Source organism: Rhododendron vialii, chromosome 10a (genome assembly GCF_030253575.1).
Source record: "Rhododendron vialii isolate Sample 1 chromosome 10a, ASM3025357v1".
NCBI classification, from domain to species: domain Eukaryota; kingdom Viridiplantae; phylum Streptophyta; class Magnoliopsida; order Ericales; family Ericaceae; genus Rhododendron; species Rhododendron vialii.
In genome coordinates, this window is record NC_080566.1 from 39,218,303 (window position 1) to 39,246,012 (window position 27,710).

General features: G+C 39.7%; 2 protein-coding genes and 1 long non-coding RNA gene across 3 annotated transcripts; all 3 read left to right on the top strand.

The window, feature by feature from the left end:
- Positions 1 to 1,611: 1,611 nt before the first annotated feature.
- LOC131304314 (uncharacterized) lies at positions 1,612 to 3,436 on the top strand. Its single transcript, XR_009192354.1, has 2 exons — positions 1,612 to 1,848; positions 3,322 to 3,436. It is a non-coding gene; the product is annotated as an uncharacterized LOC131304314 (long non-coding RNA).
- Positions 3,437 to 5,043: 1,607 nt separating this feature from the next.
- LOC131304315 (protein ACTIVITY OF BC1 COMPLEX KINASE 3, chloroplastic) lies at positions 5,044 to 19,346 on the top strand. The gene is made up of 7 exons (XM_058331521.1): positions 5,044 to 5,471; positions 5,581 to 5,808; positions 8,350 to 8,685; positions 8,801 to 9,356; positions 9,848 to 10,034; positions 10,147 to 10,513; positions 18,960 to 19,346. Exons 1-7 carry the CDS (start codon positions 5,130 to 5,132, stop codon positions 19,086 to 19,088), a joined length of 2,145 nt encoding a protein of 714 aa, XP_058187504.1. The 5' UTR covers positions 5,044 to 5,129; the 3' UTR covers positions 19,089 to 19,346.
- Positions 19,347 to 20,699: 1,353 nt separating this feature from the next.
- Positions 20,700 to 22,683, top strand: LOC131304316 (WEB family protein At3g51220-like). Its single transcript, XM_058331522.1, has 2 exons — positions 20,700 to 20,992; positions 21,757 to 22,683. Exons 1-2 carry the CDS (start codon positions 20,852 to 20,854, stop codon positions 22,282 to 22,284), a joined length of 669 nt encoding a protein of 222 aa, XP_058187505.1. The 5' UTR covers positions 20,700 to 20,851; the 3' UTR covers positions 22,285 to 22,683.
- Positions 22,684 to 27,710: the final 5,027 nt, after the last annotated feature.

Here is a 27,710-nt window from a genome sequence, read left to right on the forward strand (position 1 = left end):
AGCTTGGTTATCCGCGGTACGGAGCCAATGCAAATATTTTTGTGTGCCAATGGGAACCCGGCGCGGCGGAACCATTGTGAGGATACTTGAGAACCCGGCGCGGCGGAACCAAGGTTGGGTGTGTAGCTTGGTTATCCGCGGTACGGAGCCAATGCAAATATTTTTGTGTGCCAATGGGAACCCGGCGCGGCGGAACCATTGTGAGGATACTTGGGAACCCGGCGCGGCGGAACCAAGGTTGGGTGTGTATGCTTGGTTATCCGCGGTACGGAGCCAATGCAAATGATTTTAAAAAGGTTGGGTGTGTAGCTTGGTTATCCGCGGTACGGAGCCAATGCAAATGTTTTGTGTTAAACAAATGTCTTTTGAAAGATTGTTTTATAAATGAAAATGTTGACACGGTCTACGACGAGTCGCGTAGGAGAAATACAAAACTTTTGGACACCAACGTTAGTTGATTAACGAATTGGGATGTGTCATTGTTAGCTGCGTATATATGTATCATGTGGAAATCGATGTGTTATTTCCTGTTGTTTGTAAGTATGGGTTAGCGGGTATGGGATTACTCTGCTGAGCTTTGTAGCTTACGGTGTTGCCTTTTTGGTGACCCTGACATATTATATCAGTGGTGACGCTGGTATAATGTGTCAGATTTTGTAGATAATCAGGGTTAGCAGATCACCGTGGAGGCTTTGGAGCTGAGGAGCTGGCAAGAATGGAGGAGCTGAAGAGCTGTAGTTAGCAACCCTAGAATCCCCCTCCGTTTATGTAAATATTGAACTCTTGAGAGAGTTTTGTTGTAATAACGAGCCAGACTCCATTTCATTTTATGAATAAAATGTCCTTTTAACGTACCCAAAATTCAGGGCGTTACAGATTTTATCAATAAATTGTCTTCTTAACGTACTCAAAATTCGGGGCGTTACACATACATAAATGTATGAATGAATTTTTGTCTAGGAATTTTTATGCTTTATTTAGAACTTGAGGAAAGTAAGAGAAATGAAGAGAAAATAAACAAAAACTCCCTCCCATTGGCACGGAGAGAGAGAAAAGAAAATAGAAAAATCTAGAAGCAAGAATAGCACAATTTTCTCTCATTTTTGTTTCAGAAATGCTACACACACATACAATCTGTGCATAGATTGTGCACAGAATTTGTTGTGGGGCCCACCACGGGTCCCACACAAATCATCCGAGCCGTTCATTAAATGTAAAATATTTTTTCAAGGGTCTCCGTAAAAAATAATCTCAATCCGATACCTATAGATGCTCGATCCAATCGTATAACTTTTCATTATCCGAAAATCTGAATGAAAAGTTAGATGATTGGATGAAGCACCTATAGGTATTGGATTGAGCTTATTTTTTACGGGGACCCTTGAAAAAATGTTTTACATTTAATGAACGGCTTAGATGATTTGTGTGGGACCCGTGGTGGGCCCCACAACGAAATCTGTGCACAATCTGTGCACAAAAATCTGTACCGGTAGCAGGACTCTTTTTGTTTCTCTTCTTTTCTCCCATTTTACTGTATAGATCATGTGCAATGTCACTTTTACGATTTTTGGGATCCCAGAGTCCAGACTAACGGCACGCCTTAAATGATATGGATTAGAAGATTAAGGGGTAGACTGCAGCGCTTTTTAGTATTAGGGGGTAAGTTAGAAAACTGGTGAACATTGAGGGTGCAAAAAGTAATTAATCCTCCAAAATTTGGCAGACATACGCATGTTGACGAGAAGGAACGAGAGGCAAACATACGTCCGTTATCTTCTTCTTCCGACGCCTCCGGTCGCCGTCGCCGTCACTTTTGCCCCCGTTATCCGGCGACCCACTCACCCAAAGGTCTCTCTCTCTCTCTCTCTGTACACACACTAATACGTATTCCTTGGTTGTTTTGGATCAAGAATTATGTTCTTACGTTGAATATATAATGCATATTTGAGGTACCTTATTTTTTGATTGAATAAATTTGGGCTTTTTATCAATTTTTGGCAGTAAAATTAGGGTGATGCCCTTGTGGGCCAAGGATTGATTGATTGGTCCTAATTTTGCAAAAATTCTAGTGCTAGATAGAAATCAATGAAAAGCCCCAGTTTTATTGGTTCCTTAAAGATGTGGTTATTCGTTTTTCCCTTAGCTTGATTGGTGGTGGTGTCCTTCTGCTGCCTCAGGACGACTGCACGTTACATCATATGATACAAACCTTTGGGTAGAACTCACCGTTGAAAACCGGCTTACAAGAGGATGGTGCCCAATAGCTTATATACACATGGCTAAGTCCATACTTAGCTGATGTGGGACATTAGGATCGTAACATACCACCACGCTCCGCGACTGACGTCCCCGACGGCCCACTCTATCGACACTGACCCGATGGTAGCCCTTTCTCTTTCTTTGGTGGCTCCACCCACCTATCAGTATTCAATACTTTTAAGTACTTTAATCCAGCCTATAGGTCGCCCCCTCGGTGGGTCGAATTGCAACGTGGCGGTTGGCTTGGATACCAATGATGCAAACCCTTGGGTAGAACTCACCCTTGAAAACCGGCTTTACAAGGGGATGGAGCCCAATAGCTTATATGCACATGGCCAAGCCTATACTTGGCCGATGTGGGACATTAAAATCGTAACATCATAGCAGCACGGCCAAATTACAGTTGGATGCATCCCTCATAAAACACAAATATCTTGCAACAAAAATAGTTTTCAACCAAGTCAAATTATCCAGAAATTTTGGTTGTTTTCTCACTATATCTGCCTTATTGGTGACGAGTTTGGAGAAGCTAAACATAGATTTTCAGTTGGTCATGGCCATTGGAAAATTCAATGTTGGAGCAAGACACTCTTTGCCTCAATGTTCATGCAGTTTAAAGAAGTTCTAGGTTTTGCCTTTTGGTTTTGTTTATCCAAAAGGAATTGGTGACTGGTTCCTATGTTTTAATGAGTCCTAGTTTCCGTCATGTCAATAGTAAAAGATGATAGGATCACCTTTGAGAGAACGCGAATTAATTCAAAACCCTTGGGTATTATGCAATACGTAATTTATGTGACTAGGAGCACTATGAGTTTTAGAACACAAAATAAAGATTGGCTCCTCATGTTTAATTGCGCCACCCCTAAACCACAAATCATCAAAGTGCTTCCGGAAGACATGATATGGGAGAGTGAATGGTAGCTTGTGAATCTCTATCTAATGTTTGAAGTTTCTTAGTCTGTGGGTCTTTATATACACAATTTAACCTTCAAAAGCTATCGAAATGTCCTTGCCCGTTAGCGAGTGAGTTTCCAAATCATTATGACTTGTCTGATTGGACAGACCTGGAGAGAAGGACAAAGCTCGGAAGCTTGCGACGTGTTTCATAACCTATAAAGTTGGAAGCTTGTTATAAGCTGTAAACTCCATTCGTTTGTTATTGCAATCCTTATCTTTGTGAGTTTTTTCTTTGTGTTATTCAATGTAATCCTTTTTTTCTTTTATGTTATCCTTCTGTAGGTTTCTCTTTGTGTCTAAAACGTATTCTTTCTTATCGTTGTGAGTTGTTCTTCGTTTATTAATCTCTTCAATATCTTGAGATTTGTTCTTTGCATGTAATGAAAGCAAATCAACTGAATGGGTTTCAATTTGAAAAAAAAAAGTACGCATCTCAGAAATCTAATCATTGTAATCAATAATTCATTTTTTTACTTAGATAAATTTAACAGAATTGAAGTTGTTGTTTTGAAAAGATACGATTCTAATTGCAATTATAAAATAAAATAAAATGAGGGAATAAAAAAACTAATATTCCCAAAACTGTTGTGATTGTAATTAGTTTAATCGATTCAAATGATATTAGACAAACCATGAGATAAGAAAGGCCTAGATTCTAGAACGATCTTTAAGTTGAATCTATTGTGATTTGTGAGTTTGTTCTCCATCAAATTCAACTAGAGAACAACTTAGAGTTTACCAGTTGAATCTAAGTAGAATCTAGGTGGCAATCAATCAGTTGAACCAACTTTAAGCATTAGCATTGGCCTTTTGCTGCCAAGATTTAACTTAGGATTTGTTCAACTTGTAGTTTGTCCGTCATGTTCAACCCAAACTTTAAGTAATGCATGCTTTAGTGTTTAGAATATTTGTAACAGGATCCTTTGGTTGGTGAAAGGCCAAAGCTAATGGTACCTTGTTAAATAAAAAAGTTTTAAGCTGTCCAAAGCAACATTACAGCTTCCAGACGTCCACTTTGACGTTTGATAAAGTTCGAGCTTCAATTTCCCTATAGTTTTTGTTCTCCCAACTTAACCAATATTTTGCCTCACAAGACTATGCAACTCTTGACATGTGAAACAAGTCCAACTCTTTCGTCTTTCCAATATGAAAAATCCCACTTTGAAGCTAGAGTTGGCCTTACTCAAGGGTTCTTCGAGAACTCGTTCAAAAACAAGAATTTCATGGTCCTTCAGATTGATTTCATGAATTTCACGGTCCTTAACCAGGGAAATCAAGAAATTAGATTGAAAAGAGTTAGTTTACCTAAACTTGTCCCATAGTTGTTGGGCTTCTATGGAACAACTTACTGGGATTTAACGAAGAACAATGTTGCATATCTTATCTGCATGCAATTAATTGTGGCTTGATCAACCTTACTTTTAATTGTATCTATTTAAGCTATAGATTAGCTTATATACAGTAGAATAAGCCTAAAGCCGGAGGAGGAGGGAGAGGAGGCCGAAAGAGGGAAGTGGGTGGGGGAGAGAGGGGACAATTGTGAATTTGTGATGTAAGAATAGGAGGAAACGCGATTGGTAGGGATATGGTTTTGAATCAACAGATGTAGTTTTGGGAAGGGGTTAAACTGTCTAACCAAAAGAGCATTCCAAGTTTATGAAAATAATTTTCCTCGTGCTATCACAACAGAGCTTTCCAATCTTTGTACCATGTCCATGGCATTATTGGCCCCACGTTTCTTTGATTTGTAATTTTCCCTTGAAAGTTTTGGAGAATAGAACCTAAATCAATTGCAAATTTATATTTTGAGGATATATAATGAAGTGATGAAAACATTTTACAGGAAAGAAAGCTAGCACAAGCTTTCCTTGTCTTCCGGCCTGCAACTGGTTTCTGACTCCAAAGCCATAGCCATGAGTTTTTCAACAGTATCCTCAACTGCCTATCTCTATGTTTTGCCTATATCTCCTTATACGGGGGTGATTTCGATTCCAAGGCAGAAGGATCCTCTCAGAAGGAGGAAAGCTAGAGTTTTGCCGCAAGCAGCTATTGTGGAGGCAAGACCCCAGGCGTTGCCTGCGATTAAAGAAGTGACTGGTGGTAATAATGCAGTGCCATTCCGTCGACGTGATTCCTCAATTAGGGATCGAACAGGCGATATGCAAGCCGAGGCAAGAGCCATGACCCGTGCTGCCAATGCTTCTGTTTATAGCCCTGAACTTCTGTTAGTCAAATACGGCTCACGTCCTGTCAGGGTAAATGCTGTTTATACATTCAATGTTACATTGATTGCCTCAACAGTTTGCCTTATCATCCCTTCATCCTCACTTTTCTCTCTGTTTTTCCGGCTTCACCTTCTTGTAGGTTCTGCGGAGGACTCTTGAAATATTTATTGGCCTCGGTTCATTTGGGTTCAAGCTATGGTTGGACCAGTTGAACGGACAGCTCAATCAGAACAGAAGATTGCGGGCCATTCAGCTGAGGAATATTTTCACGAGATTGGGACCTACTTTTGTCAAAATAGGACAGGGTTTGTCAACTAGGCCTGATCTGTGTCCACCTGAGTACCTCGAGGAGCTTTCTGAACTGCAGGTATATCTTTTCTATGTTCTCCATTTCACAGTCTGCGACCTTTTTTTTTCTCCTCTCTTTCGCTATTAAGAAACCAACATACCTGTCTCAGGTGAAGAACAACATTAACTATGCAGCTAGGAATAGAAGCAAAACTTACAGGCCTCATCGCTGTTGCTTGCTATGTTTGCTAGGACATCCTCACAATCACTTGCTTTTTATAGATATGACTAATAATTGGTACACCGAGTTTATCTGCAATTATAAACTGCATTAGTATACCGGTGTACTTCTCCCTAAAACCAAGTTGCTGCTCAAAATTGCATTTGTTTCCACTTTATTATTCCTAGTATTCAAATTGAAAGCATCATAGTCATTTTTGTGCATGGTGCACCAACCATAATTCAGCAGCTATACTTTGGCTACATCTGGCTACCTATATAGGAAAGTATCACCAATTAGCCCTTCACCACTAGCACCTTTTGCATCTCTGTCATTGTGGTTTCTGTCCAACATTGATTGGTTTGGTGGTTCTCTTCTTTGTGAAATCAGCACCTCATAAGTGTTGCACTAAAGGGATTCAGCAATGATTATATTGGTGCTAATTAGTTCCTGAGGTTGATCCACCATCTCAAAGGCATGCATGTTGCGGCTTCCAAATAAATTAGCTAGCAAACTGAGATACATTAGTCAAACCCATAGAGCAAGTGTGGTATCCAAGGCTTGTGAATTGACCTTCACCCAGCAAGGACCATAGTTGTCAAGGGCGAGAGGCGCAAGGCGAGGCGAACCTATGCGGAAAAAATAAGAAAATAGCATACACCAATATTTCAAACAATAAACACTAAGCCAACAAGTTTTAGAAAGCATACCATTCAAAAGATACATAAAAACATGTCAAACAGTCACCGATTGTCGCTGAGAGAAGAACTAAAACGTCAAAATCAACAAAAAGACAACCATCCAACATTTGAAATAAGATTAAACCATGTAGTTATCCTATTTGGACTTCAACACTATTTAATAAGCAAGTAGTTATCCTGTTGACTGTTGATAACAAGTGCTGTTGGAGTCGACTGTTGACTGTTGATTACAGAAAGATCAGAATTCAGATCAATGACAACTAAACACAGTTGACTGTTGGAGTCAATCGCGAGAGAGACGGGAGAAAGATGAACTGGTGTCAATCAACAGAGACCAAAGAGAGTCGAGTTGGAGATCGGGGTAGACCAGAGAGGGGCGGGATCGAGAGGCGAGGGACTTGAGAGAGGTCGATCGAGATAGATTTGTACCTGTGAGTCGACAGATTATACCTGTGAGTCGGCTGTTGCCTGCTGGTCGATTGAAATAGAGAGGGGATTCCCTTTTTTGCTTCGTTTTCTGCGGTTCAATAGAGAGACAATCGACTGAAAGTTACTAATATGTTTAACTCTGTATTGCACAGGAAGTTGATGTGGTTCTGGTTGAGGCTTTCTTTCCCTTCTTAGTAAAGGGGGCCCGGGATGCTCGTGGAGCTCAGAGCTGGCCCTGAGCTAAAACTTGTGTTATGGTCGCTTTAGGCCTTCCAAAAATTTTGAATTTTGGGGGACCTCCCTAATTTTTTACCCCTTATGCTAGTCCAACAAAAAGGCCTCTCATTTAATTTTTAATTTTCGCTGTAAGCCCCTAAAAAGTCAGGGCCGGCTCTGGCGGAGCTTGTGCCTTCCGTACCACCACAAGAATGGTCATTCCAGGCAGATCCCACTTCTTAAGATAAGGAATAGAGGGACAGAGGTCGTAGAAAGAGAACCCAGCCATCTATTTCATTCTACGTTCCGGGGCAGAGGCCCGACAAATTGACATAATACATCTTTATTGAAAGTGGAGTGAAAACATGAATTGGTTGCCACACCAATTGCAGTATTTGTGAACTTTGGAAACTATTACCACATCTGAAACAACAAGAGCAGCATATCAACATGTTATTGCTGGTTTTCTTCAATGTCAGCAACTAGGACTAAAGTACATGTTATTGCTGGTTTTCTTCAATGTCAGCAACTAGGACTAAAGTCTTACGTCGGAGACCTGGGGGTGTGAATTTATGGTGATTCATGTTTGTCTCCTTTCCTTTTCTTTTCTTTTTGTATGTCTTGTACCATGCACAAACTAATTGTCTCATGGTGGATAATTATTCGAAAACATGAATGGGCTTTCCAGTGGGTTTATGTTGCCACACCAATTGCAGTATTTGGGAACTTTGGAAACTATTACCACATCTGAAACAACAAGAGCAGTGTATCAACATGTTATTGCTGGTTTTCTACAATGTCAGCAACTAGGACTAAAGTCTTACGTAGGAGACCTGGGGGTGTGAATTTATGGTGATTCATGTTTGTCTCCTTTCCTTTCCTTTCCTTTTTGTATGTCTTGTACCATGCATGAACTAATTTGTCTCATGGTGGCTAATTATTTCATAAAACATGTTTTCTTTTATGATGTAACCAAGGCTACTGTGCCTATTAAACTTGATGTTTTGATGTGAGGAGCTTAAGACGACCTCACTGGTGTATTTTGAATGAGCAGGATGCTTTGCCGACATTTCCAGATGCAGAGGCTTTTTCTTGCATTGAGCGAGAGTTGGGACTCCCACTTGACTCCATCTACTCATCAATATCTCCATCTCCAATTGCTGCTGCAAGTCTAGGACAAGTTTACAAAGCTCAGCTGAAGTATTCTGGCCAGATTGTTGCTGTGAAGGTGCAACGGCCTGGTATTGAAGAGGCTATTGGACTTGACTTTTACCTGATTAGGGGTATAGGATTCCTCATAAACAGATATGTTGACATTATTTCCAGCGATGTCGTTGCCCTTATAGATGAATTTGCTCGTAGAGTTTATCAAGAGCTCAATTATGTGCAGGTTAGTTTCCCTTTATACTAGTTTTGTAATTTGGGTGAAGGAGAGAAAACACATTTTCTCTAATTTATAAGAGATTCCTCTATGTTTGGATGTTAATTTTGACAGGTCTATGCAGGAGGGGCAGAATGCAAGGAGGTTTAAAAAGTTATATGCTGATAAAGCAGATGTCCTTGTCCCAGATATCTTCTGGGACTACACTAGCGGGAAAGTATTGACAATGGATTGGGTTGATGGCGTCAAATTAAATGAGCAAGAAGCCATTGAGGGTCAAGGGCTGAAAGTTTTGGATCTGGTGAACACTGGAATTCAGTGTAGTCTTAGACAGCTCCTTGAGTATGGATATTTTCATGCAGATCCTCATCCTGGAAATCTTTTGGCAACACCGGATGGGAAGCTTGCTTTTCTTGATTTTGGGATGATGAGTGAAACCCCAGAAGACGCAAGATCCGCTATAATCGGCCATGTTGTTCACATGGTGAATAGGGATTATGAAGCTATGGCTCGTGATTACTATGCTCTAGATTTCTTGTCCCCGGAAGTAGATGTTTCCCCGATTGTACCAGCACTTCGAAACTTCTTTGATGATGCACTTAACTCAACTGTGAGTGAACTGAACTTCAAAACGCTGGTGGATGGTCTGGGTGCTGTTCTTTATCAATATCCATTCAATGGTGAGCTTGAATGGCATCTTATTGATAAACTAGTATTTGCCCGTGCCTACAGCACTACCCACCCCAATTGAAATTGGAATTACCTTTGAATCTTGATAGTGGCTCAACTTGATGGCGTTATTGTAATATATTTGTAAAAGTGTGGGTACTTTCTTAAGAGAGTTGGAGAGCACACATCAACCCTTGGATCAAATGAATCTCAACCCCTTTTAACAACTTGTGTTTGTATGGGGCCCAAACCGTTGTGTTTTATTATATAGATGACTTTAGGTCGTTCTCACCTGACCGGTGATGTCTTTGTCTGTAAATGGCTATGGGAGAATCAGATAACAGGCATGTTGTAGGGTGATATGATTGCCAGATAATGCACTTATTCATTGAGCAACTGATTTTTGTACGGAAAACGTTTATGTAATTCCACAATTGCATGAATAACTAAACTTTCTCTGTTTTTCTAATGGCCCCTTCTTTGTCTGGTCTACTCTCTGCAGTTCCAGCTTATTATGCATTGATATTGAGGTCGCTCACTGTTCTCGAAGGTTTGGCACTATATGCAGACCCTAATTTTAAAGTTCTGGCCGCTTCATATCCGTATTTTGCAAAAAGGCTTCTCACAGATCCAAACCCATATCTCAGAGATGCTCTTATTGAGTTGCTTTTTAAGGATGGCAAATTCAGGCACGTATTTACTTCTGTCATAATTTATCTAACACTTCATTGGCAGAATAGGATTTTATTGAGTGCAAATTGGCTGAGTAGTTGCAAAGCTCTTACTATTGCTCTGCTACAGGTGGAATAGACTTGAAAATCTACTTGTTCAGGGGAAAAAGGATAGAGATTTCTCTGCAAAAGATGCTTTACAACCTGTCTTGAAGCTATTGTTGGGTCCAGATGGTGAAGAGCTCAGGGCTTTAGTTATTAAAGAGTCTGTACGTGTTTCTGAAGCTGTTATTTTGGGCTCAATGTTGGATACTTACAATTCTGTTCCCAGTCCTATGAGGACTCTCATTTTCAATGGTAATGCCACTGGACCTCTTATGATGAGTGATGCCGAACAAAACAGCCTCATGGAACTTAGGGCACAAGTGTTTAGGATATGGGGGCTTCTGCGAGAATCAGATAATTTTGATCCTTCTTTATTGCAGCCTCTTTTACAGGTGAGACCAGTTTTTTTTTTAAGTTTTTGTCCCTTTTTATACCTTTCATTGACTTAAAAATTTACAATTTTGGGTGGACATTATCATGCATAACACTTGAAGTAAGAGTTGATAGTTCTGCTTTTCTTTTCGTAAGATGATTTCATTAGAAACCAATAAACCCAGAAATCATGGACCAAGGATATAAACCTTGAGAGTCCTAGAATCACAGAATAAATAAATAAAAACTGGAACATAAGCTATAGACAACACTACAAAAATAACCACCCAACAACCTCAGCAAACAGCGGCAAAACCATCCACTAAATACAGTGCACAACCCTCCATTGCCTGAAGGCAATCTTCAGACATGGTGTATAATCCATGCCAGCTTATACCATGGAACCTTAGTTTTTTGCCTCCTAATGGCATTCCAAGCAGAATTGGCAGTGAAATCCCACTAGAATGTGAGAGTCCAAACTACCTTATCTGGAAAAGAAGCATTTGGCAGAATTGGGGGTATAAGCCTAAATGTATAGAATTGCAACATTCCTTTTTCTGGCCTGTAGCAACTGGCAAGACCCTTGAACAATCATAGAATCCAATTTAGCCTTAAGATAACGACCCAATCATCAACCAGATTGTCCCCAAATCTTGCATACAAAGGACCAACGACATGCCAGTTATCCAACTACAGAAAATGGAATGCCCATCCCCCACCTCAATGACCTCATATTTGATAAAACTTCGAATCATAGGTCTTTAGACGCTTAGGCTTAGTTTGGTTCATGTTTTGAGGGTGGTTTTTGAGGTAATGAGTTGAGAGATAGAGATGGAGAAATGAGAGTAATAATTGGAGATAAAATTTATTGGGGACCAAGATGCGTAGCATATGCTGAAAATACTTATCTTTTATAAAATAGGAATGGATCCATCTGACCAGAGCTGGTCCTGACTTTATGGAGGCTTAAAGCGAAAACCAAAAAAAGGCCCTTTTTCGAAATCTTAATGAACAAAATGTAAGTAGGTAAATTACCCTTCCAAGAACAAATACTATCGATAAGAATAACCCTAAAACAATAACCAAACATTCCAAGATTTCAAACTTGTCACTTAAATATCACTAATCCTAAAATTAAAAAAAAGAGACCATTACGAGATTTTAAAAGCATCATCAAAATATCAATCTTCTTTATTCCCCAAATTTTCTTGTTCTTCATTTCCCGAATCTTCATGTTCCTCTTCCACTATACTTGAACTCTCTTTTTGTGATTTAGTCAAAAACTTAGAGCACCCGCTTGAGATTGAATTAGTGTGTCCACTTTTTGCTTCTTTTTTCTTTTTTCACTTCCAAACAAATACTCTCTTCATGGTGAATTAAAATCTGCAAATTCCCAAAAATAATTCTCTCTTATTAACAGTCACAGTTCCTTTTGTTTCTCCCTATTTAACAATCAAAATTCCCACCAAGCAAAAAAACATCATGACTTTCTATTCACAAAATACTTTTCAAAATCAAGAAATCACACATGTAAAACTTAGACCATCGTACACTTCAACAATCAGTTAGTTAAACCCTATATATCGATAGGAATATGACCTAAGCAAAAGCAATAAATAAGCCCCAATTCATTTAGAATAAAAATATATTAATCATGTTAGAATACAAACAAAATAATCAATATTATAGGCTTATAGCTAGAATACAAAACCTGGAATGACTTGAGATTTTAGCTTTGGGAACAAGTTCCGAAGTTCGTCCGTCTCTCGATTCTCTACTCCCTCGCTACGGCTCCACCTCGTAAGTCTAGAACTTGCCTTTTTTTATTTTTCTAACTTAATTCATTCCTTTTGGTTTAAGTTTGGGGCTTTTTTAATAATGCATGTTTTGGGCCTTGTGAATTTGAAATTGGGCATCTTTTGAGTATGAAATTGGGCCTTTTATATGACGTACAATTTTTTTTTTTTATACAAAAGATACCTAGGGGTACTAAAATATGAGGGACCCTTAAACTTCGCACTTTTTGGGGGGCCTAAAGTGACCACAACGCTCGCTTTAGCTTAGGGCCGGCTCTGCACCTGACCCATAGCATGTCAGCTTTGTTTGTTACAGACAATCAAAATATGCTTCACCGCTGAGGTTTTTTTTTAATAAATTATTTGGACTTTGGTATCACTTCTGACCTATTTAAAAGCTGCTAGCGACCAAAGATAGTATTCCTGGGTGTCTTGCTCGAAGTGTAGAGCTTTCTAGTCGCTTGCAGAATAGCTCGGTAAGTCCGAGGTCGAACCACAGAGAACGTGATTTTGGAGTGAAAGGCTTTATCGTGCTATATGGTGGTTTTTAGCTGTAAGTAGCCAACCTTTGAATTTGATGGATTTTTGATGAATTTGAGACTAAGATTTTCTAATTTAAGCTAAAACTACAAATTGTAAGTATTTAAAATGATGGGCTCGAACAAGGGGTTTACACCACTTCAGCCTAAGTAATCCTATAATCTCACTAGTTTATAGAACCAAGTCCCATAAGTACAAGGGGTTTACACCACTTTAGCCTAAGTAATCCAATAATCTCACTAGTTTACAGAACCAAGTCCCACTAGTAATTAGTGTGCTCGATCGGAAGGTTATGCTAAATGTGATCAAATTCCTGAGTTGGTCGAACTCTCAAAAGGACAGCAACCCAAGCATTATGCGTGCCAGAATTAACTCTCAACGCATAATAAAAGGCTTATCACTTTTGAGCTTTGAGTTGATTTAAGGAGAAATTTGACCACGCATTTACATACAATTGATTTTATCATTTTAACGGTGAGAATTATTGAATTACTTAGACCAAGGATGGTATTCACCTCATGGCCGAGCCTATAATGACTACCCCTCCATTGACAAATGACTTGCCAAGGAAAGGCTAAAAACAACTGTAAACATAATTAATTTCTAGGTGATTAAGAAAGATTGGTACTAGTATGTAACAAAAATGTACCAAAAAGATGTGTACAATAGAGTTGGCCAAAGGCGCTCAACCTTCAATCTTAATGGAATCCACAACTAGGATCACAACTGAACCTCAATCTTTACTTTTTTTAAGAATTTAAACTAGGAAATTTAACCAACTAAAAATATAAAATGGAATCGTAACAAGGATTTTTAAAACATCAATCTTAAAGAGTACACTGCTTCTTACAATACACAAGGAAAGAGAAACAGGGAAACAATTGCGCTGGTTGTTTAAAGAAAAGACTAACTTCCAAAGCCTAACACTAAGAAAATAATACGAGGGAAGAAAGAGAGAGAACACTCTCGCAATTTTGGCTGGGAAAATGAAAGAGAGACAATTAGAGAGAGAAAGGGAATTTTTCTACTGATTGCTCCTTTTTCTTTGTTCAGACCCCTACATGTATATATACAGCTGCTTGGGAGAGTGAGAGAAATCTGGTGTGGTGTGTGCATTTGAGAGATATAGATAAATGGTTTGGATCAATGCCGAAATACGATCGGATGCTTTGGGAGCCAACACATGGCCTGGCTTTGAATTCCATCCTTGCCGAATTAAAACCCATGTGTAATAACTGTGTTCCCATTCGTTTCACCTTGACTGAGAATTGGCTGAAAAATGATCCAGTGCTATGCGTGGTGATCACATGGTAAGATGCATGGTGATCGGGTGGTGAGAGGCAACCACATTAATAATTTTGCAAATGTCATTATCACATGTACTTTGGTTCAGCAACTCACTTTAATATGCCGACAATTGCACTATTTTTTCTACAGCAAATTCAATGCACATAGATCCCATTTTTTGTTCCTTCAGATTTTCTCTACCAGCTTTGCTCGGCAGTGTTACAATCTGTGTTCGATTGGGCTCTGAATGCAGTCAAAATTCTTATTTTTATTTGGACCTTACGGTGACAATTTGGCGTCATTTTGCATGTGTGAGTGATCGAGCCAAATTCGGGTGCCAACCGATACCCTTTGTATTAAATTACCTGAAAAGAATGGAAACATACCTTACGCACAATATCATCCAAAACATTAATAATATATATATAATAGTATGATAGATGTGAGAGATTAAGCACAAGAATATACACTATTGTGTGCTTATCAAAAGCCTAATATCTTGGTTCTTAAAAACATGAGAGTTGAGCACCCTTTTTGACAAAGTCCACCTCTCTGGCCTTGTACTATTTGTGATGCATCAGAATGACGTACAGCCATGCGTTGTCACCTGGGATGACAGATGGTTATGGCTCGAAATCCTAGCCCAAGGAATGACCAAAATGAGACCACCCAGCCTTTTCATCCAGCGAACCACTAGAACCTTGGCTGTTAGGATAGATGTCCTTGCTAATTCATGCCTACGCAGTTGTTGAGTATGGTTTGTGGTGTAGAATGAAATTCTATTGCTATTCCGTGAAGGATCCAGGCTGGTTCTGAAAATGAGAATCGGTTCTCATAGATTGGTCTGCGTTCAAAAACAGAGGAGACAAAGTCTCTTTGGGTCCGCGATCGGCCTACAACTGGGTTGAAGAGAAACACTGTGAAGATATTGAATTGAACTTCGAGGATTCGTCGATCATTGAGGATATGTTAAAGATGATATAGTGGACTTGAGGAAAACTATAATAGACCTCATATAATGTGATAATAGTCATTTGGATTCATGGGCTTTTGGAATTTTAAATATCCAATGACATTTGTGCTTCCAGAAAGGCCATTGGACTATAGATTGTTGGAATTTAGCAAAAAGACGATATTTGCTAATACCTTGGCAATAGAGGTGACTTCTAAAAATTGAACCTCCACTCTGTAGTCTTATAAACAACAAGGGGAATTAGCCCACTTTTGGGTTTTGGGTTTTCTTGGGCTAGGCTCAGCCCACTATTGTGGTCTAGGTTATTGTTTATGAGAAGCTGTTCATTGATTGTATCTGGGCATGTTAGGCCCTCAGGTGTTTGTGAGCTTTATTGTTTTATCTAGGCTTTTTAGGCCCTCAGATGAAATGGGCTTTGTCCCGTAAGGCTGTACTTTCCAACCTTGGTTGGAATCCCCCTTTTCCCTTATAAAATGTTACTTTTGCCGATAAAAAAAAACAAACAATGAGGGGAATTAGAAATAGTTATTGGAGCTTGTCCCACATTGGTTAACTGCCATTTTACAAGCTTGGGGGACCTCCCACTCATTGCCACTTGGTTTTGAGTTGATGCTTTGACATGGTATCAAACTTTGGCTTGCCCTATTATTTGTGCTCTAAGTGCATACCTTGTTTCAATGTGATCTGCATGTCTTGCTGCATCTATTCCTTAAATGTTTATTAAATTAAGTTTTTCACGATCATGTTTCAATAAAGCTTCATGGATAGAAAGAAAGATATCATGCAACAAGAGCTACAAATTCAAATAATCGAAAAACAGTATTGTTATTGGTCATTATTGCAATCTATTGTCATAGTAGGATGACGATAAGAAGAAAAGCCAACTCCAAGCATCTATATATGATGACCCTCATACACCATGCACCACCAATCACCGAGCACAGCTACCTAACCCCTTCCATCTCCATCTTGCCAACACCGGAGGCCTTGTATTGTACCCTCTGCCCTCCCTCATGCAATGCCACCACCCCTTGCATATCCATCCATTGCCACCAGACAAACACCTCCTTCCCATCAAGCCGCCTTCCTCACTGTTCATCCTCCCCTTCCCATGTTCATCTTAGGAAAGATGCAGAGTGTGGGCACGCGCCCTCGGAAATTTTCCAATCTTGTCATCTTAAAATATCGGGTGCGGCCCTCTTTGAAAAAGCGCGGCGAAACGCTTCGATTCAGAGTCGCCACTCGGGTTTTAGCGGTGAGAACACCCAAGGAACCGAACTCGAAAACGTTTGCTACGTTTGTTTGATTTTGAAAAAGGCATAGATCGGTCCGTCGTCACCTTCGATATCTGAGGTTCGGGAGCCAGGTTACGAGAGGGGAAGGGTTTTATGGCACCCCTCTCGCCCAATCCGGAGATCGGTCTCTACTCGGGCATTTTTGTAAACCTTTGCATTTTTCTCTCATTTGATCATTTTTTAGCCAGTTAGGGCGGGGGAACAATTAATGGGGATTAAAACTGTAACAACTTGCAGTTTATGTGACAAAATGCTTTATGGATGAATTACTTGCAATGATGAATATAGATTGAGAACAAGCACTGAGCAACCCGAATGAGTTGGAGTACGCTGCCCGGAAGAGACGTGAACAGGCTCCACACCAGCATGCACTGGCCGAACCAATGCATACTGATCAGACTTGCGCACGCCATCAACAAACTGGCGTACTCCACTTGTTTAACTTCTCAGTCTTTGTTTGCAATCCTCTGGGCTCTGAAAAGGGACCAACGCATACCCAGGACAAACCACGCAGTTTAATAGAACAAAATATATACAATTACAGACATACGAGGTGGCTTCAAGCCAAGAAAGGCAGCAGAATACCCCAAAAACAGTGTGGGGACAGGAAATAGGCCAAGATTAAGCTAAGATGCAAGGGCCAGCCACTGGAACATGGTGAGAACTGCCGTACGCCAGCCATTAAAGGCCGTACGCCAGTTTGACCTTGGTCCAGTGCTTGGCTTTTGCATCATCTGGGCTCTGGAACATGACCAGAAGGATCCCAGGGGCCTTCTAAACAGATGATAAATAAGCATTAACCATTACAACTACGCAGCTCTATTCATGCAGAAAGCAGTAAACTGATTATTAGCATGCAAGGGTGATTGACGGAAAGATAAGGTGACAGAATGACGATCCATGATCCCCACGCCAGTAGTGCTCGCACTGCCATGACTGGCGTACGGCTTAGGTGTACTGGCGTGCGCCAAGTATCATCTCATACGATTGTTGTATTTTACCAGTTTAAGGCCAGGACTAGTATTACTTACTAGCCTGGACCTTGCTGGCCCCCCTCAGGAACTGAAAACAAAAAGGAACGCAAAGGTGGTATACCTTTTTGTGTTGAGGTTTGGAGATGGTATTGAGCTTTAAAGGTTGACGATGGAGGTTGTATGGTGACTGGACATCAGTGGGTGTATGGAAGTGGGTTGCTTTCCTTTCTTTTTCAATGGAAGAAGAGAGATAGAGAGCAAGAAGAGAGGAGAAGAAGGCCTTTTGCTTCTTAATGTGTCTAACCCCTTGCAAATGAATGCAAGGGGGGTATTTATAGAGGAGAGAGAGACTGAGATCAGTTGGATCAAGGCCTTGTTTGGCTGGTTGGAACAAGAGATGGAGCCTCCCATGCATTAAATGCATGGGATTAGTTGATGGGGGGTGTAGGAGAGAGAGGGGGACGTCCCTGCCGAGTGTAATCATCAGGGAGACTGTGGCCGACGTCAGGGTGGCACAAAAGTCTCGTCCATGTGGCTGAATAAAGTTGATTTGACTGGGCTTGACTGGCGTGCGCCATGTATTGACTGGCGTGCGCCAGTGATAACTGAGTCAACGGTCGATGACCGAAACGTGGCAGTTAACTGGCGCACAGTACTGGCGTAAGCCATTTTGGGTTTTGCTGGGGCCGTTCGGCTCTGGTTTGAAGGGTTTGAAGTGGGTTCGGGACGCTCAAAGCTCAAACACACCATCGTCCCCAAACTGTTCTCGACTATAATCATCATTGGGGAAACAAAAGACCGTAAATAAACTAATTTGGAAAATCCAAAATAGGGTGTCTACACAGAGATATGCTACAAATTGGTCATCTTAGAAAAGGTGCGGTGACATGCAAGTGCAGGTAGAATTTGGTTTTGGGTAGGTTTGCTGGGGGAGTTCAAGGATTTTTGGAGTTGGTTCGTGGAAAGGGATTACGAGAGCGTGGCAAAACCTTTCAGTTATGTCAGTTTTGTTCTAGATTCTGGCTTGATTTGTATAGTTGGGAAAGTTCTTTATCGGATGGGTATTTAGAGTTGCACTTTATTTCCATAGACAAACTTGCTTGGTATGGGAAATCTATGTAGAATTTTATAGCCACCCTGTCGAATTTTGAAAAACTGGAACTTTGTATGAGCAATGTAGATAAACTCTTGTGAGAGTAAAAGTCAATGAAATAGTTTTCAGAAACACAGCAAGTTAATTGTTTACTGGTGAGACTTACAATACTCTGTCTTTGTCAGCACTTTTTCCTTGCATCTCCTTGGTTTAAAAAATAATTCAATCATGATAGCTTGTGCTATGTCCTCGTGGTATGAAAAACCAATTAATGCAGACTGAAGGGTGAAAAGATTTCTGTTGAACATTATTGCTTACAAACAGTGAGGGTTTTGATGATAAAAAAGAAGAAAAAGAAGAGGGTTTTTGATGCAAACGTAAGACAATACACCATGTCAGTGACTCAGTGGTATACAAAAACAGCAAGGCACTTTTCAGTGTATGTTAAAAAAAGTTCTGAAGTAGTTGCATACATCCTTCAATCTAACTGGAAAACATGCATGAGCAGGTTCTTCAAGAACCGGAGGCACGCAGTCTTGGGGGAAGTGTCATTGGCAGAATTACTCAACGTCTGGCAGCGCGCTTACTGCAACAAGTTCTCCGAGCTCCAACGGCACCGCCTGTTTCAACTTCATGATAATTGTTAATTTTTATGTAAGCCAATACGCGTCATATTTGGACCTGAACATATTTTTTTTATTATCATGGTTAATGAAACATAAATAGAAAAGAGAAAAAAGAAAGAGGCTAAGCATTTCTCATGGTGTTGTGTTGTAACTGTGCCGTAGACTTCGCTAGCTTGCTTTGGTTATGTAGCAGGATAGCTACTTCTTGATTACAGAAGGGGCAGCCTGACAGCTATCGAAATGGAACACATCCAAGTTTCTTTTTGACAGCCTTTGTAGTGATTCAACCTCCCCCTCCAAGTTCTCCACAGCCTTGTATTTTTGCAGTGAAATGCTTTCCACGGGATATCTCGGAGACTGAAACCTGGAAATGCTTGCCCCTTGTTGCCAGCAAAGCTTTGATATGTACTTGAACAACTTCTTTAAGGGGATATCTAGACGGAAGCTGAGCCTTGCTTCGTGATGCCTCTGATTTCTTACGAGAAAATATCCCGACACAAAGGTAATTTGCATGTTTAGATGCCGGTCCAAAGGTGGTGAACTTTGTGAAAAACACCCCCGATTGGGGATGCATTTGAATGGATTTTGTGCAGGGAACAATACGGAATGCCCATCAACCTTGCTTACGAGGATTCTTTTTCTCTTTCTTGGAGAAAGGGAACATGCCCGCGTAGAAGAGTTCCATAGGCATGATATGAATGATTAACAGTTCATTTGCAAGCCATGATCATGGACTCTGTCGCTGCTTCTTAAAAAATACAACCTTAAACTGCATTTGGATTATAGTATATTTTCTTTTCCGGATTCTGAAATTGTTAAGGGTTGTTGAGACGAAAATACAACTGTAAAGGTAAAAATGGGATAAGAAGAAATAAAGTTCATCACCCTGGTAGAGCAAGTCCACAATATGGTAATGATTTTGATTGATATCATTTTGGCATGATTTCAAATCCAACATTAGATTAACCCATCTTTTTATTTTTGGTGTGGTTGTAAATCAAATTACTAAGTGGACTTTGGCAATGGTATTGTCTTGTAGGATTAGTTGAGGCGAGTGTAAGCTAGTCCGGGTACTTGATTTCTCACAAAAGTTCGGCGATTGCCAAATTTCACACCGAGAATGACAATTATCAGAGTTTGGCAATTATCAAGTTTTAACGTTGAATTTGGCGAAGGGTGGGGAGAATTTGCCATTCTTGGTAGCTTGGATTTACTGTATTTGGTCCTGGAACGGGAAATTAATTGAATCACACCACCGGCCACTAGCTTTTTCGGTTACCAACAGAGCGAGATCTATATCATTCTGGGACCCCACAAAAAGGTCCACTTCTTCTGGTGGTCTCTCTCTCTCTCTCTCTCTCTCTCTCTCTCTCTCTCTCTCTCTCTCTCTCTCTGTGAATCTGATAGTATGATTTCATTCAGCTGCAGTAAACTAGGACAAAAAACAAAGATGGAGCAACTACCAAAATTAAGCACATCAGCGTCAATTAACAGAATACCAGTGAAGTGGACGCGAAGAAATGAAACTCCCCACAATGATTTAATTTGTTTATTAAGTTCCCTTTTAAGTAATCAAACTTCACCCCTACAATTAGCAACTACTAACCACCTATCTCTCTCTCTCTCTCATGCACTCTCTCCTAGTATAAACTCTGTGGTGGCTTTACACTTCAAAACCAGAGAGTTTTTCTTAGTCACGACAGCCTTGATTCATCATTATAGCTAGTCCCCCCTCTCCCTCTCAGGTTAGAGATTTGGGAGCTGCCTAATTAAGATGGAAAGAGAGGAGGGGGTGGTGGTAATAGGACGGGCCGAGATCGATACCCGAGCGCCATTCAGGTCGGTAAAAGAAGCAGTTATGCTCTTTGGTGAGAGAGTTTTAGCCGGGGAAATCTATGCCAACAAGCTCAAACAGGTTCTCTCCAGCTTAATACATGTTCCAACTTCCAAAAGCATCCAGTTTTCAGTGTGTGTGTGTGTGTTTTTTTTGGCAACAAGGTGATCTTTTTTCCTTTCGTTTAGGAGGAGCTTGTTTTATAATTCAGTTTTCGAAGATTCACGGCCAGATAAACATGCACGAAACATGTTTTAGTGTTTATTTTCAAATAACAGATAAAAAGATCTCAAAGGATAAAAATTCGGGTTATACAAATATGACAAACGTACCGTAAATGAATAAGTGATGAAATTATAGACTTATAGTATGAGATATTTGGCTTATTTAACTGTGTGTGTGTATGTGTTCTAGCAAATATCTGTTGATGGTAGGCATGTGTGTCTAAATAGATACGGGATTAACTGCCAACCACAGCCGTACTAGCTGACGAACCTCCTATCTAGTAGTAGGGCATACAATTATCTTGCCCATGCATACAATAGGAAATGAAGTGGTTATACTTATAACTCATGTGTTCATGCTATTGAAACTGCACAACAAGTGTTTTCGTAGTCGAACCTACCAAGTAATTTCTCGTACATGTAATTACCTTAACTCTGAAGTTAACAAATGTGTGAAGATGACAGAATATTGTGCTCCTCTTCTTAGAAATCAACTGTCAATGACATTTTATATGTTAATCATCCCAATCTTTCTTTTCTCTAATGTCAAAAATAGAAGAGAAGAAGAGAATACGCAATCGAGCATACAAACTCTAATGTGCTTCTTTTCGTTTCTTTTAGTTGCAAACCAGAGAGAGTGAACATGGACAATACCAATCCAGAATTGGAGCTGTATCAGCCGAGCTTGAGGAGACAAAACAAAGCCTTCAAAAAGCCAAAGAGGAAGCCCATTTCATGGGTTCCTGCCTTAACTCACTTAAACAAGAACTTGAACACACAAAGAGAGAGCTACACCACTTGAAGACAAGAGAATTAGCCCCTAAACAACTGGCATTTGATCCCGAGATTGAAGAGATCAAGTTCATAGAAAACGCGAGGGGTGTTGAAGGTAATACTACACAGAGAGAACAAGGTTTGGAGTACTACTTGGAAAAGAAGAGATCTGTCAAGTTTGCTAGCCCTCCTTCACTAGCAAAAATTATTACCAGCAAAGATGTTGGTGAACTGATGCACACAAACTCTAATTCTTCTAAAAAGAAGCCGAAGAGGAAGCCTCTTATCCCTTTCATGGGAGGGTTGTTTTCCAAAAAGAAAGGAGGCCAAGAAGGCCAGTCTCCAGTAGGCCGTAGCCCTTCAATGGGCATGTGATATCCGTCTGTCCAAAAGTTCGCGTCCCCTGGTCCGAAATAACCCTCAAGAACAGAAGCGATAGCAGAGGAGCAGAAGATATTGAGAACAGAGTATCTCGTGCCAGCCATACGTATAGGAAGATTATGGAGCCAAAAAATTTGATGGCGATGAGCTTGGGAAAAATACATTAAGAAAAGTGCACACTTTTCCGGTTCATATCTTCTTCTTTTCTTTTTCTTTTTGATGGTGACATCGTCTCTCTCATATATTGCTTCCAATCGATCTGCATTTCTGTTTCTTCATTTTTTGGCTGCACAATGAGTTCATATTTTGATATTGGTCATGGTTGTGGATTGTAGATGAGAAGAAGATTGTGGATGTTCTCCTTAATACACATTAGTTCTTGCCTTTTGCTAATAATGCTCTAACACTAGTTACTCAATACCTATACAAACATGCATACATAGTTAAAGGGCCGGCTCAAGACTTTTAGGGGGCTGAAAGCGCACTCTGAAAATGAGGCCTTTATTCATTTTTCTATTAACAAAAATCCAAATAGCAAATTCGAAACAAATAAAGAATGTAGTTGCTATGGAATACGCCTAGTTGCTATGGAATACGCCTTACTATTCCAAAGTTCAAACTAAAGGTACGCACATATCTCTCTTAAAAAATTGCACTTTTGCACGTCTTAATGATAAAGTGTTGTCTAATACAATATCCAAGCAAAGAAATCTAAACTGCATTCATTCCAGAGAAGGTAACTTTTTCTATTTTTTATGCCTGTCAAGCTAGTGAAGGCAATAAGTTTGCTTTACAGTTTACTTTTGTTTCTATCCCTCGGCTGTGTAAGAAAGAAGACTCTTTTAACTGCTATAAATATGCATTTGGTGGATCTAGCATGCTTACGAGTAAGAAATGCTAGATGGCTTAGCTCTTTTGTTTATGAAGTTTGGCCTAACACTTCAGTGGGTGAAATTGGATAATCATTAATTCCGAACATAACATATATGGGCTCTACCATAATTCTAGGGCCTTAAGTTGGGCTTCAAGTGTGGGGCTGGAAGCAGCCGCTTCCTTGGCTTACCCCATGAGCCGGTGCATAGTTTTGTCCGAAATTCCATACGAGCAGAATTTTGTGAAGAAATTTATTCCAAAAGAAAAATATTCCCTCCGTCCAAAAAAGATGACAATTTTTGAAATTTGTGTCATTTTTCATTGCTTATATCTTTCAATCTATAATGTTTTTTCATGAGTTTGAAAACTTCGTATAATAGAACTAATTGAGAACTTTCAAACAAGATTCATATTGCATATTTTTTGAGATTCATATTTAAAGATATAAGGAATTAAAATTGACATGAATATTAAAAATTGTTATCCAATTTGGGACGGAGGGAGTACTTGTAAAGAAACTGATAAGATGAGAAAAGGGTGAAAAATCCACTTTCACTTAGATGGGTAGCCTCATTCGCTCTCCATCTAATTTCTACAGATGACGACCTTAGCCATGTTGACAAATACATTGATGGATCGATGCTGCAAATTTGTTATACGGTAGTCAATTAATAAACAAAACAATGCGCATAATATTTTACTTTGTCAGAACAAGAGGTAATCAAATCTTTTTATTTTTCCGGTATTCTAATGTTTCTACACGTTCTCTCCCTCTCTCTAGGTTAGATGTTTTGAGGCAATTTCGTGCCATGTTGTCTAGAGTAGTACACTGTTTTTCTCCATGGATAATTTTTTTTAAGTTGTAATAAAAAATGTTGTGTCGCGCCATTTTTTTTGATCGACGTATTGTGTCGTGCCTTTAGGCATGGACAATCACGAAATCCACGATACTGTTTTTGGAGCTTTTCTATGGTCATGACAGGATTAGTGTTAATTGAATTAGTGTTCTGGTTTGCGATGATATTGATTTTTATATTCGTAAATGTGTATGGATTGGGGTATGACCTGCGTAATTGTACATGTCTTCCAGTTTTTTGTTAATTTGTTCTTGCTTATCCACAATGAAGGCTTTACTACTTATTATGAGTCAATTGTGGGATAAAAAATTTGTGAGACAGGTTGTCGGTCAGATTTTGATTCGCTAAATTATGATCAATGTTGTAACGACCCGAATTGGGACGTTACAGATATAGTTGAGATTCTGATTATAATTCTGACCCATTGTTGGTTTCGGTCAACCCTTAAGGATTCAAGGGTAAGGACCTGAAGTTTTTTTTGTAGTCCAAGATGTTATTTGTTAATGGGAGAAAGAAAAAAAAAAAGAACATTTTTATTTTCCTTTCATGTACTTCCTTTTTGATAACTCAGATGTTCATGTCAATTTTTGCGCACCTCAACAAATCCTAGGGGCTTCACCGCCCACTTGCAGGGAGTTGAAGAGAGTACTCAACACTGACAATACCTCAAAGTTAGTCCCAACAATCTGATGATATGAATATGTTACTTTATTGATGATTGCCGTGAAGTTGTAGTTGATATAGTTGCTGTGGGTTACCCGACTCTCCTCTCCTCTCTACCAAGGTAATTTGGGGCTTTTGGCATCATTGTTTGTGTTGTGCCTATAAAACGTGCAGGGGTGCGCATGTGGTCTTATTGCACGTGTTGGAGTTAATAAATTATTACACTGAGTTTGATTTTTCTTGGACTTTGATTGTGCTCTAACATAGACGGGCTCACTTGAAATTTAACAAAATGGAGTACCTATTGTCATCTACTACTTTTCTATTTTCTCTAATTCCATTCACTTTTGGGTTAAAAATATGTTGCGTTGTGCCTTTAGGCACGTGCATCCACTAGTTAATAAACAAAACAATGCGCATAATATTTTGCACAAGATGCTTAATTATGTACGCATTGTCTAGCTCCGCGGCAATTGGATGGAACATTGCGACATCAAAATTTTGTGTGCTAAATATTGTGTGCACTGTTGTGTTCTTACATTTTCTCGCAAGATATATGCATGCGTACGTCCGTACCCCACAACTTTATCCCTTAGACTTGTTCCATCTATTTGTTTGCATTTGGATATATAATTTTCAGGGTGATTTGTTGAGGAGAAGAGAGATAAAAAGGGGTCAAACCAAACCAAACCAAACCAAACCAAACCAAAAGGATTGAGTTCCTTTCCGGTCAATGAAAATGGACTGGATCGTCCGGTTTGCCTGTTTGTGGGCCTTTTTCGAGCTCATTTTGATGATCTAAACCGTTCATATTTTATAACTCGTCGAGGATATCAACCACGCCAAAAATCAAGTTGATTGGACATCGTGAGATGTGATTTTAGAATGCATTTGGACCATTTGGTTTGTGCTTGTGAAGGCCTGATTCGATCTGGGTTGCGCTTCAACGTCGGTTCGGGGTATGACCGTACCTATGCGGTAATTAGTGATGTAAATATATACTAGTACATAGATTGAATGGATTGTTATTTTCGATAACCAATGCAACATTGTTATACAGACTATATGTTTGCAAAATATTGCGTTCATTATTTTGTTCTCATACTTCCTCGCAAGACCTACCTGTGTACCACACGGCACTAATTTATCAAGAGTGCAACACATACAACCATTGTGTAAAACACAACACACAACTAATCTCTATCCGTCCATTGTTGTAATAAACAGCTAGGATTTGCTCAAACTTTTCCCTGAAAGGGTTTTTTTAAAATCTAGACCGTCCAAACACATATGGACGGCCAGAAATACAACCAATACAACGGTTGTGCGCGTAGCATTTTTGCTAATTTATAGAGTTATTGGTGAGGAGCAGAGAGAAAATGATTTCAAACTCAGCAAAAACAAAAAACAACCACAAAAATGTGTCGGTTTTCATTTCCAAAATTTCAAGTTGGGTATTTAATTTTTATACCTTCTCTTTTCCTTTACAGATCCATTCGCAAACTCAAGATATATATATATGAGTCCCTTTCTTATAAGGACTACCTTATTTTAATAAAATGCGGACCTCTATTTTCCGATCAAATTTTGATGATCCGAGCCGCTCAATATGTTCAGAACGTGATTTTAAGGGTACCCGCGAGAAATCAGCAAAAAAAAAGACCGGGAAGAGCTTCATCCGAGCAGTTTTTGTTTGTTTTTTATCTAACGGTTCAAATAAAAACTGCTCAAATCAAGCCCTTTCCGGTCATTTTTTTTGCCAATTTCTGGCGGGTGTTCTTAAAATCACGTTCTGATCACATTGAGCGGCTCAGATCATCGATATCAGATCGGGAAAGGCGAGAAATGGGAGGTCCGCATATAAGGTCCTTATTTTAAGGTCCTTACTTGAAGATTTCTGTATATATATATACTAGTGTTTGCCCGTGCCTACGGCACTACGCATGCCGGTTGGAATTGTCCGTGCCTACAGCACTTGCTAGCTAGTGGCTCAAACACTATCAATTCATTAGTGTGTAGTATGTGATCCTCTTTTTAGTTGCACGAAAGAGAATTACCCGTACTTACAGCACTCCCCCAACTATACATTTAAGCTAGCTACAATGAATTATCAATTTGCTTACAGAATTCACTCTTAGGCCTTTTCTTTTGCTGATTGGAAATGGTAAGAGAATAGAAAAACTAAATAAGATAAATCAAACTAGCTATTTTCTCAAATAAGGAGAAACTTATTTCCAGAAATCATAAACCAAACAGACCAAGGCTAGACCATCACGTATGTTCAATCGTAAAAGTGGCCTTTTTACAAATAGGTGGTGCGTACTCATTTGTCTGTAATTCCTTCAAATTCCAAGCAAACAGTAAGAAAGAAAGAAAAAATCTCCAATCAATTGAAAACTCGAGAACAACCTCAAGTGAACTCATTTAACGAAGAGGAGAGAGAAACCGATTTCTTACTTGAGAACCCGACACAAAATCGATGGGCTGAATGGAGTCCAAGAAATCAAGCCTCCCGGTTTCCTCTGAGAGCAACGGAAGTGGTGACGGTGGCGAAATCGATGTGAACGTCCTTTAACTGAAAAAAAAGACAGAAAATAAGGAGCAATTCAAACCTCACAAAAACCATAGCTAGGGCTTCGAAACCTCAACAACGAAGACTCCCAATTTCGTCTAGACGATTTGAGCAGTTAGGGCTCCGATTGAAAACAGAGAGACTGATAAGAAGAAGGAGTACGGTGGTGTCGCCGGAGACAGATAGGTAGTCGTCGCACATCAGGAAGAGTCCGGGTTGCTTCGTCAGAGGTGAGGGGGGGGGGGGGGGGGGGGGGGGGGGGGATGGGAGCGTGTTCAAGGGGAGAGAATAGCGTGGGGATGGGTGAGGTTCAAATTTTGGATGAAGAAGATTACTGTATGTATTTTTGTCCAAATATAGTTAAAATCTATTATAAAGAGCAATTTTTAATATATTATATATTAAAAAATATAGTTAAAATATTAAATTTTTTAATTTTTAATCCGTTTGAATCG

Bases quoted from the DNA above. Each gene is read 5' to 3' on its own strand.
- LOC131304315 (XM_058331521.1), top strand. From the start codon at position 5,130: ATGAGTTTTTCAACAGTATCCTCAACTGCCTATCTCTATGTTTTGCCT. The intron at 9,357-9,847 runs GTGAGCTTGAAT...TACTCTCTGCAG, and splicing joins TTATCAATATCCATTCAATG to TTCCAGCTTATTATGCATTG. The intron at 10,514-18,959 runs GTGAGACCAGTT...ATGCATGAGCAG, and splicing joins TATTGCAGCCTCTTTTACAG to GTTCTTCAAGAACCGGAGGC.
- LOC131304316 (XM_058331522.1), top strand. From the start codon at position 20,852: ATGGAAAGAGAGGAGGGGGTGGTGGTAATAGGACGGGCCGAGATCGAT. The intron at 20,993-21,756 runs GTTCTCTCCAGC...CGTTTCTTTTAG, and splicing joins ATGCCAACAAGCTCAAACAG to TTGCAAACCAGAGAGAGTGA.